At 35.4% G+C, this 20,897-nt stretch overlaps 2 protein-coding genes across 4 annotated transcripts; both read left to right on the plus strand.

Moving 5' to 3' along the window:
• The first annotated feature begins 3,023 nt into the window (after window positions 1-3,023).
• On the plus strand, window positions 3,024-5,619 carry IAA29 (indole-3-acetic acid inducible 29). The gene is made up of 4 exons (XM_059604360.2): window positions 3,024-3,416; window positions 4,275-4,522; window positions 4,607-4,697; window positions 5,318-5,619. The coding sequence occupies exons 1-4, from the start codon at window positions 3,112-3,114 to the stop codon at window positions 5,367-5,369; spliced, it is 696 nt and encodes a 231-aa protein (XP_059460343.2). The 5' UTR covers window positions 3,024-3,111; the 3' UTR covers window positions 5,370-5,619.
• Window positions 5,620-7,432: 1,813 nt separating this feature from the next.
• On the plus strand, window positions 7,433-20,594 carry LOC132189861 (uncharacterized). Of its 3 annotated transcripts, XM_088510352.1 has the most exons (21): window positions 7,437-7,617; window positions 7,763-7,964; window positions 9,651-9,848; window positions 9,939-10,095; window positions 10,178-10,249; window positions 10,338-10,409; window positions 10,565-10,636; window positions 10,750-10,821; window positions 10,907-10,978; window positions 11,090-11,161; window positions 11,269-11,340; window positions 12,556-12,627; window positions 12,731-12,802; window positions 13,016-13,087; window positions 13,795-13,863; window positions 14,706-14,771; window positions 14,890-14,934; window positions 16,586-16,650; window positions 18,808-19,184; window positions 19,809-20,004; window positions 20,178-20,594. In XM_088510352.1, exons 3-21 carry the CDS (start codon window positions 9,764-9,766, stop codon window positions 20,357-20,359), a joined length of 1,962 nt encoding a protein of 653 aa, XP_088366478.1. In that variant the 5' UTR covers window positions 7,437-7,617; window positions 7,763-7,964; window positions 9,651-9,763; the 3' UTR covers window positions 20,360-20,594. The 3 variants fall into 3 exon arrangements, with proteins under 3 accessions (XP_088366479.1, XP_088366478.1, XP_059460660.2); XM_059604677.2 differs by having other exon boundaries at window positions 7,437-7,964; XM_088510353.1 differs by lacking the exons at window positions 18,808-19,184; window positions 20,178-20,594 and having other exon boundaries at window positions 7,433-7,964; window positions 19,809-19,891.
• Window positions 20,595-20,897: the final 303 nt, after the last annotated feature.

A 20,897-nucleotide genomic window follows, 5' to 3' on the forward strand; every position in this document is an offset into this window, starting at 1 on the left:
GGTGTTAACACGTTACTAAAGTTTAGCAACGTGTCTATGGTAATGTGTCTGACGGGTTGTGAAATTGGACGTAACCAATTCAACTTTTGTAGCGTGTCATATTCTGACACGTTACCATTTGGTAACGTGTCAGAATATGACACGTTACAATTGATTGTAACGTGTTGTTTTCTACCACGTTACCATGTGGTAACATGTACATGTCAATTAATTGCTTCATATTAGTTGTGTTCTATCCACTTACGCTCTATTTGTTAATATATTTTAGAGGGTGTATATATAAATGTTTTGTAATAATAATAATAAAAATAAATAAATAAATAAAAAAGGTCTTGAAAACACATTAACAAGCACACCCGGCCCTACAAAATAGGATTGAAAGAAATTCATCTAATTCAACTTATTAAATTAACATATATATGTCCTTAAAGTAAAGTATATGACTTTTACATATACTTTTGATTATAGAATTAGCAAATCATGATTAAAATATATATTGATATGCATGTGGGAATCATGTATATAGGAAGACAAATATTATTACCATGGGGGCATGCATGCACTTTATGAATCATGATCTACTCACGCTGACAATATGGGGATGAGCTAGCTACATTGTACAGTGTTTAAATTGATGATGAACCGCCAGCTAAGGGGTTCCTCAATAATTAGCTTCATTTTTGAACAATATTGCCAGTTCGATCCAGTCATGGGTTCCACCACACGAGGGTGCATGAAACAAGCAGCACTGCAGCAGCTAGAACCAAAGTGGTCCAACTTTGTCTCACTGTATCTCGAACCACTCTGGTCTCGGTCTCCCTTCCGGGGCTACAACGCACGTGCCCTTCCCCACCATCACGTGCACTTCACAAGCTCTACTACAATTTACTCGATCTCCCATGGCGCCATTGCTGCGTCCTGCAATGTTGGAACATATACCAAACGTATAATTTTGCTGTTGGGTGTTCTGTCTATATATATATACGACATATATATATATAATATTCTCTCTCTCTCTCTCTCTCTCTCTCATATTATTGGGTTGGAATTGTAGAATCAACGTCCGACAAAAAGCATAGTTATTAATTTAATCTAAAAACAAAGAGTGCTTTAAAGTATCAAAAACCATTATAATAAAGAAGAAGATCAAAGGAATGTTTTAGTACCTATTATCATGGAGGTTCTTGAATGATAAGAGTGCATGCATCATGACGCTTGACGGGGGTCTGCCGACATATTGGGCATGTTTCTAGTTTGAACTATTCATGTGCAAACATGTAATAACTAATTATATTTATTTATTTATGTTTATATATATATATAATAAACGTGTTGTGCACTTGGGTTCATGTATATATAGGTTGAATTCATGGTCAACTTGCAGTTCTACAACTGCTTTAGCCGTTTTATTAACAGTGGATCATACCTGATTTAATTTTCATTGTTTATTAATTTTTGTGGATTTGATTTGGGTCCAATTAGCTTAGTTAATTAAAATAAGATCGGTTGGGATTAGAAGACGTGTCTCTTGTGTCTTGTTTTGGGACAAGTTCAAAGACCAATTGGTTTTCATTAGTTTTACCATATATATATATATATATATATATATATGATATGCTAATCGGAAATTAATTAATATATGATTTGCTAGCTAGAATATATTCTAACAGGCCAGGTTGCTTGTATTTGTAGAAATGACTGAAGCAAATCCATTAAATAGTTGGATATTGATCACAAGCACATATATATTCTCAAACCTTTTCAAGCTTTAAAGAAAATCTGAGTGTACATGTTTTATCATCTTATGTTGTTCGATCGATCTGTTCTAATTAATGTAGACGACTTCAGATGATCATAATTAATGTTCATATATATATATATGGCTAGCATGAGCCAAAAGATTAGAAATGTTAACCCAGTCCATATATGTCTTTTAGCATCCCAGTCATACATTAAAAAGATGAATAGTCAACATAAAGTGGGTGAGTTATAAAGAAGGTCCTGGATATAAAGTTCCAAGTTGATTTCTTATATATATTAGGCAAGACTGGAATTTATAAATAATTACAGGAAGCTTCAACTGCAACTTAGCTAATTTTTTTGGAGTGATAATACGGTTGTACGTGACCAGCGTTTTCCTTAGGTTGTACAAATGGTATCACAAAGACATCATAGATTAAAGGGGAAGAGACTGTGACACCCAACAATCTAATATTAGGAAGACGAAGAGTGCGCTTACATAGAATTAGGGTATGTTTGAGTGTACGTTTGAGAGGCTTAAAAGTGTGTTTAACACTCAAAAAATTAATTTTAAGAAAAAAAATACCCATTTGGTAAAAAAAAAAAAATTGAAAGCATTTTTAAGAATCCAAAAAGTCAAAAAATGAAACTTTTGCAAAAAAAAATTTCTTGACTTAAAAGCGTTATTTCTTAATCCCAAACAAATTCTTAGTGAATTACAAAAGAGCTCATAGGTGTTATTCAACACGATTATGACTCTAAAGAGGTCTAATTACAACTTGACTAATCTAAGTAATTGGTTAGTGTAAGTTTTCTCTTATTGTAAGAATGAAAATGAATAAAATTTGAAAATTAGTTTTATGAGATCTCAAATCCAATCTGCCTATTCTGTCAAGCACATGCGAAGGCAACATTAATTTGTTAATTAAGATCATATTGATCTACTAATCTACTCCTGGGGCAAATGATTTTCCCAAACTAAAATCACATTTAATTAAACAAAACATAACACAAGAGAGAGAGAGAGAGAGGGGTTGGGGAATCCGGAGGCAGAGTAGGTTAAGAGTTAAAGAGAGGGCGAGGTAGGCACGTTTGGTGTACCCTTTCCTCCCTTGTCTATATCACTGCCACTCTTTTACCCGACCCAACTTCCATGCTGTCCCCATCTTCCACTCGACATTCGTCATTTTCATCTCTCTCTCTCTCTCTCTCTCTCTCTGTGTTATAGACACTCACATATATATATATGTAAGTAGTATACTTCATGATCCCCAATAGGAGCTCCATTTACATTAAGCTTCATAGCTCTAGAGCTTAATTTCGTGGCTCCATATATATTTGATTTATTGTGTTTCCTTTTTGGTATATGAAATGGAGCTCCAGCTTGGCCTGGCCCTTCCAGTTCATCACAGCAATCCAGTAAAGGGTTTCGACCTAAATCATGAGTTTATTAATGGATCCAAAGAAGCGGCTCTACTCCTCAGCTCGGAGCCATGGAGCTATGGGGGTTGTTTGGGTACCCAAAAATGCTTTAAAAACAAACGTACTTCCGATGAGGCCTTTGGAATGATTGGAGACTTGCCACCACCATTCCCCCTCATGCTGTGGAATGGCCACCCAAACGAGGACGATGATCGCAAAGCCCAAAAGCATAGAACCTCTTGCACCATTCACAAGTAAGTTTATATATACATAAGTACTATATATCTTTATTTAAAGGACTCATTAATATTAATCAATATTAAAACTCAAATATAATAGAGACTTTGAGGAGTTCTGAATCTCCATATTCCATAATGTTTGCAGTAATTATATTTTTCTTTCTTTCTTTCTCTTATTGGAAATACAGCATAGATCTAGAGCTAGGTTTGTTCCTAATAATTAATCATCCATAATTTGGTTTTCTCTTGTTTCATTTTGTTGGTCGGATTAAATAAAATGGAGATGAACAATTTTATAGTTTAGATTAAATTTTACAGATCTAATAGTGTATATATTTCCCTGTGATGTTGCGCCATTCGCCTTAAACACAATTTTTCCCAAATAAAGGATATTATGTGTGGAATTGAACATATCTAGCTTGCTAATAGTGAATAGTGAATAGTTTATTAAATTTAATGAATCAATTGCGTTTGGTGAATTTATTTATTTATTACTTTCAGTTTAATTATTAAAAAAAAAAGAAAAAAAAAAAGGAACATTTGAATGATAAAGAATTTCTAGGAAACAGAATTGAATGCTCATTAAAAATCATGGAAAAGTTTGAAAAAGAATTCAAGCTGAATTTGCTTAATTAGACTAGTCTAGTTAATGCAAGGCACCCAACAAATAACAAGAGGCTTAATTAGTTTTTTGATTTCATGTTTACTTCTCATGATTTTGTTAATTAGAGAACGTAAAGCTAGAAATTACACTTTTATCCCATCAGTATTCCACGTACGGTGAGCCATTGGATGGTTTAGATTGATATATAGAACCTGAAAAACCCACATATGCATGAAATATTATTGACAATTAATTGTTTCAAAAATTAGGAAAGAATTGGAAGAAAATCATGTTGTGGGGTGGCCTCCCATTAAATCATGGAGGAAGAAACAGCTCCATCAGCATCAAGGAGGGCAGCAGATTAAGAATGACCCAACGGCTAGGAGAACTGGTGGATCAAACTCATTATATGTGAAGGTCAAGATGGAGGGGGAGGCAATAGCAAGAAAGATTGATCTAAGGCTCTATCACTCCTATCAGACGCTCACCAACACCTTGATCAGCATGTTTGCTAAATGTAAGTGAGCAAATCTCAAAACACAACGTCGTCGTTTAGTGGGTTAATTTGGTACTGATCTTGGGTTTTACTATATATGCGCAGACCCAAAAATGGATAAAGATGGTGCAACCTATACACTCACCTATCAAGATGATGAAGGCGATTGGCTGCTTGCAGGAGATGTTCCTTGGCAGTACGTATTTTCTCCGACTCAATCTATTAAAATAACATGTACACGTGTAAGGTTAATAGAGTAAATCGGAGGAATGAGAAAAACTCTGTACAAAAGAAATTATTTGTCTAGCATTTTCTTACCTGAGATGTGTTTGGTGTCATTTTTCTACATAATTTTCTTTTTTTTAAAAAAAACAAAATCCACCATTGAATCAGTTCTAGCATTTTCTTACCTAAGATGTGTTTGGTGTCATTTTTCTACATAATTTTCTTTTTTTTAAACAAAATCCACCATTGAATCAATTCTTCAATGGTGAATCTCTTGTACGACGAAGATGGACAAAAGATGTGTACTTAGGATTTTTATCTTCTTAGTTTCCTCTAATTATTACTTTTAAAGAACGAAATGGAGCCATAATATGAGAAATGCTATAAATTTCATTTTTATTCTAAAATGCTGACGTTGCAGTTTCATTGGTTGAGATTGTCAAGTTACCATTGTGGGATTGTTGTAGGAAAAAAAAAAAAATATAGTATTTAGCATTACTAGGTTGTTATTATTAATTCTGTGCTGGTTAATTTGTTTTTTAAAAAAATTATAAGGTTTATAACCCATTTTTTTATTATTTTATTTTGCAGAACTTTCATTGAGTCAGTGAAGCGTTTGGAAATACTAAGGACTGGGGGTTGAGGTGGATAATAATAATATTGCTATTGTGGATTTGATTTTTCTTAATTATGTAATAGTTTAGCAAAAGCATATTATGGAGATGTTGTAATAATTAAGTGATTGCTAAAAAATATATATATATATAGCTTCTGCTATATATCCAGCAGAAAAGGAAAGGAAAATGGAGAGACGAAGCACAATTGCTTGTTTATCAGCCATTTGTATTAATTGCTTGGATTTTAAGTAACCAAAAGAAAAACTATATGTGATGTTGAATGTATTTTTAGCTGTATTGTTAAGTTTGAATTGAATTCTATTCTCTTATATATATGAACAAAAAGAAAAGAGTAGAATGATGCTATTGTTCGAATTTTGTTATATGGACCTACATAAATCATATAACTATATATTTTATATTGCCAAATATGGTATGAGCGGTGTCAATAAGGTCGTTCATTTGCAATAATATGACCGAAGCATTGACACATCTCTGAAAGCACATTTTTGGTTATGTCACGTGCATAAAGTGGTGCGGGCTAAATATTGTGTGTAGAGACCGATTTAAAGGAAATTATTTATTATGATGGGTGAAAATAAAATTTGAGCTTTATATATATAAAATATGTGCAAGACCCCATTTTTTTTTTTTTGTTGGAAAAAAAATCTTATGAATTCATGTCACCATGTTATATGATTAAACCAAATCATCTAAGATTTAAGATGATGTGGTCCACAAATGTAGAAAAAAGAAATTAATATTGTTATTCTAATCATAATTGATGAAGCCTTTTTTTTTTTTTTTTTTTTTAATTCATTGGTAATTTTTGTTTAAAAAAAAATGAATTATAAATAAATAAAAGATGAAAAAATAACATTTATCTATTATAATATGATACTTCGCACAATCAATTTTACTGCATCAATCATGAGTAATGCTGAAAGTTTTTTTTTTTTATTATTGAAATTGGAATCCAAACTTGTATTACTCAAAAACGTTCTTGCTCAACAAGAATAATCTCCTAGATACATGTAAGGCATTCCAGAAACTAAGATTGCTCTTCATTACAACTCAAAGCAAACCTTGCAAGGTGGTGGGCAGCCTCATTGCCTATTCTTCTGACATGTTTTGCTTCCCAGTGACCTGCCGTATTGAGCAGGAACTTGGCCCTTTCCACTAAATGACCATAGCTCCCATGCAGGTCGAGTCTCATTGTAGAGCTTATTAGGTCTCTCTTATGTCTCTCCAAGAATGATGTAACTCTTAAAATAACTATTAAGCTTGTAATTGATCATTATTAGATTTTAATCAAAATTTTAAAAGCTATCTCATTTTTAAAGGAACACAAGAAAAACTTTTAAAATTACTCATCAATCATATGCCACGGTGGATTACATTATTAATGCCACGTCATTAAAAAAGAGTTTGGTGTGGGAGAGGTCGCCGCCCCCTTCTGGTCCTAGACCAGAGAATCAAAGATTAGCAAGGACTTTTCATAAAGATGAGTTGGGCCAAAAAGTTAGACCCGGCCCCAAAAAGATGCCATTTCTCCTTTTGCTTTTGAAAAAATTTGTATAATATATTTGGGCCATAAAGTTTCACTTGCCCAGTTGCCCTTATTAAAACAAAAAATCTTAGCCTATAACCCACTGAATAAGCATTTTTTTTTATTTTTACATGTCCACACAAGGAAAGTGAGAGCGAAGATTTGAATTAGTGACCTCCGCTTCACTAAGACGTGATCAACAGATGATTGAACTACTCCTTAGGAACACACAACTTTAATCTTAGCCTATAACCCACTGAACAAGCTTTTTTTTTTTTTTTTTTTTTTAAACATGTCTACACAAAGGAAGTGTTAGCGGAGATTTAAATTAGTGACCTCCGCTTCATAAAACGTAATCAACAGACTATTGAACTACCTCTTGAGAGCACTCAACGAGCATTCTAACTATAAATATGATTAATTTAAAACTAAACTTTACAATAGAATTGAAAATGTGTGTTTACAGGAAGTTTTTAGTTTTTTATATATTAATTAAATTTTAAATATTAATATATTTCTTATTCATTGGTCGATCAAAACTTCCTGTTTGTCCTGGCCATTGGTAACTCACGAACTCCCACTCCCCAGCTCTGCACCCCTCTTCAACTTCTAGTTGGCAGGTTTTAATTCAAGCTTTTCAGGATCTTGAGATTTTTTTTTTTCCCAATCTTTTGATCGGGAAAAAGTAAAATATTCGGGGTTTGAAAGCTCCATTTCACAAACAGGCAAGCTGTTTGATGCAATTCCTCTGAGAATCTTGAATATGTTTCCTCGCTAATAGGAGCAATCTCAACCGGACTTGGACCAGCTACCGAGACTAGAAATCATTTTCTTTAAATTTCTTCTAGACTATTTCAAGCCCTTATGCAGATTGATATATTTGAAGCAGTAGTGCAGAATCAGCTTCATGCAGGTGCTGTGAGTTGCTCTATGAAATTTGATAGTAGGACAGTGTGTTCCACCAGAATCAGATTGAGCAATCACATGTGCCACATATTCTTGCAATGGGCTACCATGGCCTTACCTACCAAGTTCTTGCATGCGGTATGAGCTCATGATGCAAAGTGCCAAGGTAAGAAGGGCGATGATATAGGCTGTATTAAGTGTTTCTAACTCAGAAAGTAGTCAATTGTTGTATTCAATTTGTGCAGCCTCGATCTACTTGCAAATTAATCATAGAGGGTTTGTCTTCTTTTGGGGAAAGCAAGATATCATATATGTTAATTCTCTAGATTAATAATTAATAAAGAAACCATATATTAAAATAAAAAAAGGTTGTCTTTATATCTATGTTTGCATCTTGCTTGGATGTTTCTGCAACGACCTTCTAGAGGAACCAGTCTTTTTATTGGCTAGGCACTAGGAGTCTAGGACCCAAACTTTGACTGTGACTGACATAAGCTAGTTTAGATACAGGAAAAGTTAACGTTAGCCATGAGAAATTAACCTTTGATTGGTAAGACTTAAGTTGACCTGCTCCAAAGGGAATTGAGAACTCAGCTGGATATGGATACTGGGATTGATCTAACGCGTTTCAGCAGCATGTTAGGTTTTATATTTATGTTGGCAAATTCATGCGTGAAAATATGGGGTATTTGGGTTGTAATTTTGTAGTATTTAAGTTGGGGTTGAGTCTAGTTTAAAAATTAGTTCCAACATACCCAAGACGTTGCTTGAATCACTCTCGACTCCCACTCGAGCGAACCAATGCGAAGCTCAAACCGTCGACTCTCACTCGAGCGAGCCAATGCGAGGCTCAAATTGAGAGTTCGCTCAACCCTCGCTCGAGCGAGTTTGCAGTAAATTAAGTGTTTCTATATGTGCATGACTTTTCATATATAATCCAGGTTTTGCTCATTCTATATAAGCCTTACTTTGCACAATTTTTCAAGTGAGAGTGCGGCTGTTCTTTGACCATGGAGAGAGTTCTACACTCCCTAAATCTAAACTGAAATACAAAATCTCTCTCTCTCTCTCTATCTTTTTTAAACCACAAAAAACCTTCAGCCTCTACCAATTTGGTAGATTATCAATGGAGTTTCGGGTTGGACGAAGCAAAGTAGACGAAATTATATAGAAGAAGACCAGAGTTTTGGAACCACTGTAGAGACAAATGGCCGGGTTGTTTGTGGAATTGCAAGTCTGTGTCTACACTACAAAAGTTTTGCAAATATAGATTGATTATAAGTATTAAATGAAAATTTCCTGGGATTGGTTGATTGTTGCTTCCAAACATCCTTTGTTTTTTACACCCCTAATGCTGGTTTGGAGTCGTATTGCATTTTTTTTGTCACCACATTTGGTGTACTGTATCTGTATGTGAATCCTGTGGCGGCCCATTTGGTCAGTGTCATATAATAATTAATTGACTCGTGGTAGATTTGCATATCTAGCATTGAAATGGATGTTTAACCATAAATAAAAGCTGATAGGTTACTGAAAAAATAAAAATATCCTTTAAATATAATTAATTAAATACTTTCAAAAAAAATTGAACAGAAAATAAAAGGAGAAAACTACCTCTTAAATATCATTTCCCATTCAAATGAACGGGAAATGATTCGGTTCAAAGATATGCCACCTGGACTACAATATGTCATTATATATTAAAATACTGGCAATTTTTCTTCGATAGCTTTGTTTAACCACCATTTTCATACAGTCAACGGAGACTCATAAAACTCGCACTATGGTATTATATTTGAATTTCAAGGTTTTGTTTTTTCTTCTTGTTTGATTGGGTGTTTATCATCTTCAGTTTGCAGCTGGCCATGTCCTTATCTGTGTCTGTCTCTCTCTCTCGCGGTTATTTCTGTGCGTGGCCCTGTCTGTGCATGTGCACGTGGGTGTTGCTGTTGCTGCTGCTCAGTAATGGAGGTGGTCTGGAGAATCTCTTTTCTTCTTCTCTGTGCTTTTCAGCTTGTTTCTGCACAACAAACGACTGATGCTGATGAAGGTTCTCTAGTTACGAATTTCAGAATCTTTACAAGTTCAACTTCATTTTACGTACCGGTTACTGTTTCTAACTACTGCTTTTGTCGATCAGTGGCTGCCCTCAACAAGATTGTAAATTACTGGAACTTAAGAAGCAAATTGAATCTTACCATTGACCCTTGTGCTCAGAGTGCATCATGGGCTCCTGAGAATGCAAATCCCCGTGTGGCTTGTGACTGTGGCGGCAACACCTGCCACATCACCCATTTGTAAGTTCTCCATCATTATTTTTCAGCTGTTTCATATACTCTTCTTGTGTTTATGGAAGTTTCCAATTTTCACTTGATGCAGGAAGATATATGCTTTAGATATTTCTGGTGAAATACCCAAAGAACTATTTCTGCTAAAGGAGCTGATGGACTTGTGAGTGATCAACTCTTACGCTTCAAGCACTCTTTGTTGCTTCTATCATTCTATGTGATTGAGATTTGCAATTTGGGTAATGATGCAGGAATCTGGGTCAGAATGTATTGAGCGGGCCCTTGCCAGTTGAAATCGGACAATTATCAAATATGCAATACCTGTGAGACTGATAACTGCTAAACTAACTTCTTATTATCGTACTGCTGTACAGTTATTAAGAATAGATAAAATAAATCCACAGCTTTTATTTATTTATTTTTTTTTATGTGTGAGATGTATTCATACTTGTTCTCTTTATGCTGAATGATTGAACAGTAGCCTGGGCATAAACAATCTGACAGGTCCAGTGCCTTCAGAGCTTGGTAATTTAGCCAAGTTGATTTCCCTGTAAGCACATAGATGCAGCTTTCAGATGCTCTTTAATGTTTTTTTTTCTTAAGCCTTCTGTGAATCCATTTATTAGAACTTAATTAATTTGTAAAGTTTCTATCATGTTACAGAAGTTTTAGCTCAAACAATTTCTTTGGACAATTACCTGTTGATCTTGGAAAATTGACCTCCTTACAGCAGTTGTGAGTTTTATCCTTATTTGCCGACCTTGAAGTAACATCTTTCTCTTGGCTGTGTGATCTCATTTTTAACCTGTATTCTTTTCAGGTACATGGATAGCAGTGGAGTGAGTGGACCAATACCCCAAGAACTTGCAAACTTAAAATCCCTTCATACTCTGTACGTATTTCTCTTTTCATTATAGTGGTACATTGTGGTTTTCAAAAATATCGAAGAGTTCAATTCTATTAGTCGTAAATTCATTTGTTGGTTGATTTTTTCTTGTTTCAGGTGGGCATCTGATAATCTCTTTACTGGAAAGCTTCCAGAATTCCTTGGGACTCTTACAGAACTCAAGGACCTGTATGCATGGAATTCCTTAGCATTACAATATTTTCAAAATTGGAGGTTTCATTTCATTATGGTATTTAACATGTAGTCTGTTGACTGAAGCACTTTCCCTTTCACAGGCGACTTCACGGTACATTGCTTGAAGGCCCAATCCCAAGCAGTTTTGGTGCTCTAATTAAGCTAGAGAATCTGTAAGGCCTCCTCAATATGAGCTAATATGTTTTGCAGTGTCTATTTTTTTTTTTTTTTTTTATACTTAGTTTTGCAGTGTCTTATGCATTACTAATTGTTGCTAGAAGATTTTATTTTTCCCTTGTACAAGCTTTTCTGGTCTTCTTTGTCATATCTATTTTCCCTACGTGTAGTTTTGGGGTGTGTGGTTGGCAGGGATGGAGAAGTGATGAGGCTCATAGCCTAATCACAAAACTATCTAGTATACAATCAGGATAAGCCATCAATTTTTTAGCCTCTGGCCATTCTTTTATAAAGCTTCATTTGCAGCCCGGAACTCCAGTGGCTAAAAGTTTGATTTGTGTGGTCTAATGAAGTCTAGGAGAGGTTTGAGAATGAAGGTTTTCTGAAAATCCTGCCTTATGATGCTTATATAAACCTTAAGAAACTGAGGTTGAATGTGCAAGTCAATTAGAGAAAAATTATATTTGAGGCCGTGACATTCGAATGGGAGTAAGTTTCGTTTGAATGCGTTCTAGGCTTTCATAGCTTATAGCATGCGGCATTCGAATGGGGAATGAATGTCGTTATGACCAGGTGTCTTGAATCTAGTTTGATGACCATGGTGTTCGATCCTTTCTTCGATCGTGATTGCAATCGGATGTCTATGTGGGTCCTTGTGAAACACTTTCATTTGACCGACTTGCAAATGGGGCTCTCAGTAGTATCTCGTGAAACATAGTGATTTAGCCTCATTAGAACTTGGAGCGATTGCCCTTGCGATCGAGCCTCTCAGGAGCTTGAACTTCCTTGAAGAGCTCCGTTTGATCGGCTTACGATCGGGACATTCTAGAACTCAATTATTGAAGTGTATTAGGATCTCATTCGAACGCCTTCCGATCAGGTTGCAAACGGCTTCTAATCTTCAGTTTAATCTTCAATCTAAGTACCAACTTAACCACTAAACCTAGACTAACAACCAAACCCGTTTTGACACTGATTTGTCAACATAAACCTAACAGGGTGAGAGATCTTATTGCTTTCATTGCACTTTAGACTGCATTTTTGCTAAAATACATGATTTTGAATAAAGTTTCTGTAGAATATACTGAATATTCACTTTTTGTCAGCTTGTCTTGTAGTGGTATTTGTGTTTATGCTTTTCATTTCTGATTCATTCATGATTATTTTTTTTGTACTAAATTGGAATTTCTGGTTTTCTTATGATCCTATAGGAGAATTGGTGATCTTAGTAAGGAAGACTCTACTCTTGATTTCTTGGAAAAGCAGACAAGTTTGTCCATACTGTAAGATGCTCTACATTTTAGATCTTACTAAACAAAAACTTAGATTTTTTCCACTAAATCTTTTATGTAGAACCTAGACAAACTTTCTCGACTTGTTTTGCAGATCATTGAGAAACTGCCGAGTGTCTGGTGAAATTCCAGAACGGATTGGCACATTTGCTAAGTTGCAATACTTGTAAGAAACATCATATGTTTGTTCATATGATCAGGCATTCGCTTATTTATGTTTCTTTGTTCTGTTTTTATGAAGTAGTAAGGGTTTTTTCACCTATTCTTTATAAAGTTTTCACGATTTTTGTGTCTCTAAAGGACTTTTGCTGATTTTTCGTTTTGTCTTTTAAGCTTCTGATTTCTGCCTCATCTTACTGAAATGAAATCACTCTGACAGGGACTTAAGCTTCAACAAGTTGACTGGCCTAATACCAAACTCATTCCAAGATTTTTCTTTGTTGCAATATCTGTAAGTAATTTTGGCTCTTTGACATTCCATGTTATAGACCAAACCTTTAAGAGAATCAAACAGAAATTGCTGGATTGAATGTTAGCATTTCAATGTTGTTGACTCATATATCTGACTTGGTGTGAAAATATGTTGAAATTCTCTCCACTAGAAAATCTTGATTACTATTTTAGTTCGTTCTATTATCTTTCTTTTATTCTAATTAGTTGAGGTGAAATTCTTAAATGAACATGTTTCCTACCTATTATCCTTGTGAGCAGCATGTCAGCAAGCTCAGTCATTTTATGGCAGTATTAAGAAATATTTTTTTTGATAAGTATCAGTATTAAGAAATATATTAGTACAGGACAACATAATTACTTTCCTACTTGAAAGGATCAATAATTGTTCGAAAGATGAAGCTAAAAATTCTAAATCAGGAAAATTGGATTCACCCAACATCTCTATACGTGACCCATTCGAACATATTTCATATGATTAAGTCAAATACATAGTCATATATTGGTGATGCAAGCTGGAACCATATCACAGGCTTTGTTTCTTTGAAATAAAATTGCATTCACTTTGACAAAAGATTCTTTGATAGATCATATGTTTTCGACAGTTTCCTTCCTTTGATTGCTAAAAGAGGTATACATAATTACCATGCATTCTATATTGTTGCTATAAGAATTTCCTCATAGAGATAATCTCTTCATATGTCGCAGATATCTTGGAAACAATAACTTGGGTGGACAGCTGCCTGAGAATATTACAAGTCCAATGCTCATTGCATTGTAAGTGCAACCTTCAACTTAGGCTTATCCCTTCTTCTCGTTTCGTATTAGATATTGCTGAAAGTATTAAATTATGTGTAGAGAATAGACATTTTTGTATCTCGATGAAGGCCCCACTCTTTTCTTTTCCATCTGGTAAAGGAAAAAGATGTCTTAAACATCAGTCACTGTTGGTCACGGGGAAATCATACAGTAGGAACCTGGCTCTAATTTGAGCTAGATAAGTTAAATAACCAAAATGAAACAAGTAGTTTAGTTCGAAATAAATTTGGCATTGCCAATTTATTCAGCAGTACATTTGACAGTGATTATTGCTACTCTGACTGCCAATATTGCAGAGGTGATGTCTTTAATTCTGCTTATGATGCTTTATAGGTGATTGTGAAACAGAATGCAAGACAATTAAGTCACTGTTAAGATTTAACTGATTTTTTATAGAATATTTCAAGTTCCTTTTATGAAGTCTGAGGCAGGCCAAGACCTGCTAAGGATAGATAAACCCAAAGGATTCAACCAAATGAATAGTCATGGGATGCCACTTTATGCTCCTTCATTAAGGTCTTGAGCTGCTATTTATGAATATTAGTCAAGAATGGATATCTTTTGACCGATCTATAATAAGTGCAATTTACTATAAATGCAATGCTCTTGCTAGGCCTGAGCCCTGTTGTAAGAAAATATCCGTCTTCTTCGGCCTTGGAGAAGGTGCATGAAAGTCTTTTAAAAAGATAAATTTTATGACCATAAGAATAAGCATTTAATGTAACCTGCTCTAAAGTTATTGAATCTTGTCAGAGCTTTGTATCTGTCAGAATACAATTAATACTCTGGTCTATGGACAGAGATGTCTCCTTCAATCCCATCACTGGCAATCTACCTCTAGATTTTGCAAGAGGAGGATTTTCAATGTAAGTAAATCTTCCCTTTTTCAGCTCATAAGTCTTCTTGCTTGATACTGTGATAAGGCAGAAGTACTGTGATCCTGTGGCATCCTTTAGCAAGAACTAACTACCTTTTCTTATTCAGGAATGTTATTGGAACATCCATCAATGCAAATAGTTTACTAGACGGGTAAGTTTTTTCTTTTCTTCAATGGTAAGTTAGTATTATAAATCAACAGTTGCTCCACTCTTACTTCCGTTTCCTTCTCATCAAGTTAACAGACCAATATCATCTTTGGAGACATTATGTTTGTATCTTTCGAAAAATACGATTTGGACCCCAAGTTGTTATTAATTCAGTTTACCAAAGACAATATTGATTAACAAAGTTATCAACTTTAAAACCAAACACCACATATATCGATACCAAAATCAAATCAAACATAAAACAAATCAATACAGAGATTTTGGTAACGAAATGAAACCACTCCGAAAACCAGCCAACTCCAAAAGTATCCACTATAGACGACTTGTATTACAAATTGTTTTTACTTAGTAAACTGACTCTGAAAACCCAATTCGTAACCCCAGCAAACGGCACATTCACTTCTCACTGCACTGGTTCCAGAACCTCTAGCCTTCTTCTATATGGATTACCTTCATGAATGAACCTCGTCCACTTCAAACCAAAACTCTGGTGGTTGTAGGCTTTTCTGTGGTTTGATTGGAAAAGAAGAAACCAGGAGAAGTTTATTATCTGTTATGGCTCAAGATTGATGGTAAACTTCTCTCATAACAAAGGAATATTGCCTGTATAGGTGTTTGAAAGTTGTAGGTTACGAGACTTATATAGAATGGGAGAAAACATGACTTTTTAAGCTGAGTTGGCTAGGGTTTCACAGTTTTCTCGCTGGCAGCGTTTGAGCGCGGTCAACCGTGGTACAACCTGGTGATTCTGAAACTCGTAATTTTATGCATTGAAGACTTTCGTTCGAACAGGTTGCAACCACTCTTGCAATCGTGCCTCTCAAAAGTTGAAATTTTGAAGCCTTGAAGTACTCGTTTGAATGGCTTCCAACCGAGAATCCAACTGAGCTGTTCTGTCCAGAATTTCAAATACTCCATTTGAAGGGCTTCCAACAAAGACTTCAACCGAGTTGTTCTGTCCAGAATTTCAGACACTTATTAACAGTCCATTTTGACCTAGTAAACATCAGATTTGTAAAATTTTCGTAAATACAAATTTGAAGTCCTTTGAATCAGCTTTCTAACCCACCAAGCTTTCCTTCATCTGATGTCGAAATCAAAAGATATGACTATTTTACTCCAGCTAGGTCTATGCTTGACTACATACACAAACTTGAATTCTTATGTCTTGGATCAACTTTAACACTCACTTAACCCTAGACTTAAAACTTAAATCAAAATATGTTTTAAGATGGATTTGCCAACACTAGAAACCTAACATCTTTTACATTAAGTGTTGTAACTTCTTATTGAAATGAAAGACTACAACATGTGAATAGGGCGCGAAGTTCTGAATATAGATTCCAAGCCAATGAATGGGATTTGCCAACCATGCAGACCATGTGAAAAGAAACCATGCAGATTGCAGTTTTATGAAATTTTCTAGTGCATTAACCATAATTGGACCTATTATGCCTACCTATTTTCTTCTTGCTTCATGCTTCATTCTCCAACTAGCTTTCTGAATTCTCCGGTTTTGAGCAAAAAAGACTGAATAATTAATGATCCTAAGGGTTGAATATATTCTGGTGAATTTATGATTCATATAATATTCCAGTAAATTTTTTTGATCATTTTAATGGTCATGGATGTAGGAAGGCAATTGGGATGCTGCAATGCCTCCAAGGAAGCGCCAAGTGCACTAACCAAGTTCCAGCCAGTGAGTAAATTTGTCTTCACATCATCTATACTGATTTGACCATCTTGTTAACCACTTGGATAAGTTACAAGTTTGATAAAAATATGATACATTATAAGAAACTTTAATTGGAAATTTTAGATCACATGTTGGGAGTAATGCTATACACCACTCCCCACCCCCCCCCCCCCCCCCCCACAAAAAAAAATGTACCCTGAAGCCTACGTGGCGTAGTCCTCCGTAGCATTTGGTGCATGGAGATTGATTTTTTAGTTTTGGGGGGGGGAGGGTGTTGATTAATAGAGTTACTCCAAATAAAATAAACGGCTGGTGTTTTTCATACTTCCCACTTAGGTTTCTCATTTATTATATATAGAAGTACAAGGTGCTAAGAGGTGACTCTAGCATAATGTCCAAAGTATTAGGTAACATATGGTTCTTTAAGAAATTTAAATCATACAAAATTTCACTAGACATTAATGAAAATTGGACATGGTTGACAAGGGGTGGGCGTGGGGTGGGGCAGATATCTGCCTTTTCCCCTACCTGACCCGCACCCTGCGGGTTTGGCAAATCCAACCCGCTATCCGAAAAAAGTGAATACTATCCGCGCGGGTTTGGGTTTTGCGGGGTGGGGCGGATTTCGTCATGGAACTCCATGAACGAACCTGGAGAGGTCTTTGAGGACCTCATAAAGCTCATGATTAACCCAGAAGATTAAGAGAAAAATATACACCAAAAAACAAAAAAAAACCCCCCAAAAATCAATACCGAAAAGAAGCTCAAGATTAACCCATAAGATTAAGAGAAAAATATACAAAAAGACCCAAAAATCAATACTTTAAAAAATCTCAAGATTAACTTAGAAGATTAAGAGAAAAATATACGAAAAGCCCAAAAATCAATACCCAAAGAAGCTCAAGATTAACCTAGAAGATTAAGAGGAAAAGATCAGAGAGAGAGAGCGAGACAGCAGAGAGAGTGAGTTCTGAAGAGATTCCGAAAAGATTTTGATACCCAACAGCCGAAGATTTCGATACCCAAAGATTTTAGTCAGCATGAAGAGAGCTCACAAAGCAGTGGTATGAGCTTTGTTGGTCCATGTTGGTCCACGAAGACGGAGACAGAGACTTTGCGACACAGAGCAAAGAGAGAGAGCGAGACAACAGAGAGAGAGAGAGGTGAGACTGAGAGAAGAGAGAAAAAAAGAAAAAAAAAGACAGGTACTAAGGGGGGGAGGCGGCTAGAGAAAGAAGATGAAAACTAGGGTTTTTTTTTTCCTTTTATTTGCTTGTACCCGCACCCCAAAATATTTTATACCTGCAACCTGCCCCACACGGGTTGGAAGAAATCCACCCCGTACCCGCAAAAAAAACACCTAAATCCGTGAGGGGTGGGGCATGGTGGGTTGGACGGGTTTTTGCCCACCCCTATGGTTGACTGAGGAACAGGATTCTCTCCAGTTCAAATGAACTGGAGAATATCTAATTAGTTATATTTGAGAGATAATTTTGTCTTTTCACTTTTTGGGGAACAAAAATACTCCTCAAATATAATTAGCTGGATACTCTCCAATTCATTTGAACTGGAGAGGATCCTAATTCGTTGACCGATGGCCCTTTAATTCACAAAGAGTATTCCATGTTTTTCTTTAAAATGTGGGGGCTTCAATTTATACTATGCTTTATGGTGCATGTTGTTTGCCGTCTAGGCACTTCCCTACTCATGTAGTAAGTAACCATTGCAGAGTGAGAGATTACAGACTTTGTAGTAATAATGACAGGTTTCTCCTGAAAAGCTTCTAGATCTTTCATCCTCTGTACATGTATTGGAATTTGGACCGCTTGCCAATTTGTTGAAGCATGATAGTTCAGCTATAAGCATTTCACAAACTAAAATGTAGGAAAACCATACAAAGTCAGATGAAACATTAGAGTTTCTTATGAATTACTACAACTCTATTTCTCATAAATGAAATGCTCAAATACACCCTCCTTCAAAATTCCATGCTAAAATCATGAATTGCAGTTCAAAATTATGAGCTTCAGTCTCAGCAAAAAGGAATGCAAACAGGGGAAAACAAGTATTATAGTTCCCCAAGAAGCAAGAAAATTGTTTACTTCCTAACTTAAGTTGATTTAGAAATTTTTAATTTTTGAGAACATACTTTTGTTTCAGCTTCATTTTCAATTAAATGTGGAGGCATGGATCAAATATCTTCATCTGGCGTCAACTTTGATGACGATTCTGAAAAACTGGGAGCTGCTTCAATGTACGCACACTCCAGTTATCAATGGGCAGTTAGCAACACTGGAATTTTTATTTCCAATCCAAATGGACCTATATATATAGCAAAGACCGATACTCAAATCACGAATACTTTAGATTCCGAACTGTATAAAACAGCAAGGATTTCACCAAGCTCACTAAGGTACTATGGCCTTGGCTTGAATAATGGGAAGTATGTTGTTGAGCTTCACTTTGCAGAGATAACAATGGATGATACTCAGTCTTGGAAAGGTCTTGGTAGGCGCTTATTTGATATTTACATTCAGGTATGTGAGAACATCTGATAGGGAAGGCAGACACACTTTTTTTTACCATAAATTCTGCAAAGTAGACAAAGATTCAATAAGATTGTGGTTAAAATCTTGTTTGAAGACTTAATCCTGTAATGGCCATAAGTATTGGTTCTACTCTCTGGACCTTAAAATATCTTAGCACCCTTTTTTTTTTTTTTTTTTTTCATTATGAGAAAGAAATCCAAGTTATGGGCCTGTTTCTAGGTAAAGAATGTGTAAACTGATTTCACATATGGAAACCTTGCACTTCAAAAATTCTTCATTATCTAACAATAAAGTATTGTGAGTAGTATAGAGCTCACCTATAAAACTTTTCATTACACCATTTTAATAGAACAATCATTTTGCTGTAGGTATTTAAGTGATACGTAGTCTGCATTAGAAAAACTGTCAATGACCCTTGTGTTTTTCATTTTAATTAATATGGAGCTATTTTTATACGAAAGAAGCACTTTTTTTTTTTCTTTTTTTGGTCTTTTTTGCCTTTTCTATAGGTTTCATCAATATGTTCTGCAACTTTTGATATGTTAACTGTTTAATTGCATCTCCTTTTGATTCCCCATTTTTGCACTCATGAAATGCTGCAATTGGCTTAAGGGTGAGCCAGTTCTTCAAGACTTCAACATTCAGAAGGAAGCTGGTGGATCCAAAAGAGCCTTGATCAAAACATTCGAGGCAAATGTAACAAACACAATCATGGAGATCCACTTCTTCTGGGCTGGGAAAGGCACTTGCTGCATCCCATTTCAAGGCACATATGGACCCTTAGTGTCAGCAGTCCATGTTTATCAAGGTTCTTTACTTCTTTACCACTAGATGACTACCTTTGATTATTCATATGGTTAGGAGTTTTTCTCTCGTATACTTCTTGTCTACTTGGCTTGCATCTTTGTGTTTTTCAATGAATTTCGATTACTTATAAAAATATATTCCTTGAATCAATTTTTTTTTTCTTCTTTTCTGTAGCCGGCGCCACGGATGCTGTCTCTTCTTCTAAACGGAACAAGAAACATGTCGGAAGACTTCTTGGGATAACACTTGGATGTGCAGCCGGCTTTTTGGTAATCTCATCACTGTTCTACTTATGGTGGGCCAAGGAATCATCTGGGCACATTCGAGTACACATAGCCTCACCAAGGAAGCGATGATTCCATTAAGATGGCCTCAGTGGGTGCACATCTTGGATGCCTCTTGTAAATGTTTTGGGTGCCTTTTTGTTTTTCAAGGACAAGTTTCCCTTAAATAATCCTAAAGCTTCCTAACCAAATTTGATGGTCCTATTAATGAAGGCCTTCTGGTTGGTGTGAAAGTTATTAAATATTTGGATAGGAAGACTATTGTGAAAATATTGAATGGTTTATGAAGTTAGCATCTTTGTTCTTATTGGATCATTCTCCAGTCTGCTCTTTTTGCTATCAATTGGTTGGCATTGAAAATGAGACAATTGACACAACAATGGGCCTTGAAAATGAGTTTCATAATGTGAAAATTTCACAAATATCAAAGGATTAAATGGTTATATTACAATCCCAACTATCCCACATGAAAGTATAATTTTAACTATATGTATGTAAGCTCTTAGTTACCCTCCATTGCAAGCTAGTTTTCAATGGTAAATTTTACCTAATATTTGTATTATTTGGTATTAGAGCTAAACACAACTTCACGTGTTAGAGCCACGAAGGA

Source organism: Corylus avellana, chromosome 9 (genome assembly GCF_965113065.1).
Source record: "Corylus avellana chromosome 9, dhCorAvel1.hap1.2, whole genome shotgun sequence".
NCBI classification, from domain to species: domain Eukaryota; kingdom Viridiplantae; phylum Streptophyta; class Magnoliopsida; order Fagales; family Betulaceae; genus Corylus; species Corylus avellana.

Bases quoted from the DNA above. Each gene is read 5' to 3' on its own strand.
- LOC132189861 (XM_059604677.2), top strand. From the start codon at position 9,764: ATGGAGGTGGTCTGGAGAATCTCTTTTCTTCTTCTCTGTGCTTTTCAG. The intron at 11,341-12,555 runs GTAAGGCCTCCT...ATGATCCTATAG, and splicing joins CTAATTAAGCTAGAGAATCT to GAGAATTGGTGATCTTAGTA. The intron at 14,935-16,585 runs GTAAGTTTTTTC...TCATGGATGTAG, and splicing joins GCAAATAGTTTACTAGACGG to GAAGGCAATTGGGATGCTGC.
- IAA29 (XM_059604360.2), top strand. From the start codon at position 3,112: ATGGAGCTCCAGCTTGGCCTGGCCCTTCCAGTTCATCACAGCAATCCA. The intron at 3,417-4,274 runs GTAAGTTTATAT...TTCAAAAATTAG, and splicing joins ACCTCTTGCACCATTCACAA to GAAAGAATTGGAAGAAAATC. The intron at 4,698-5,317 runs GTACGTATTTTC...TTTATTTTGCAG, and splicing joins GCAGGAGATGTTCCTTGGCA to AACTTTCATTGAGTCAGTGA.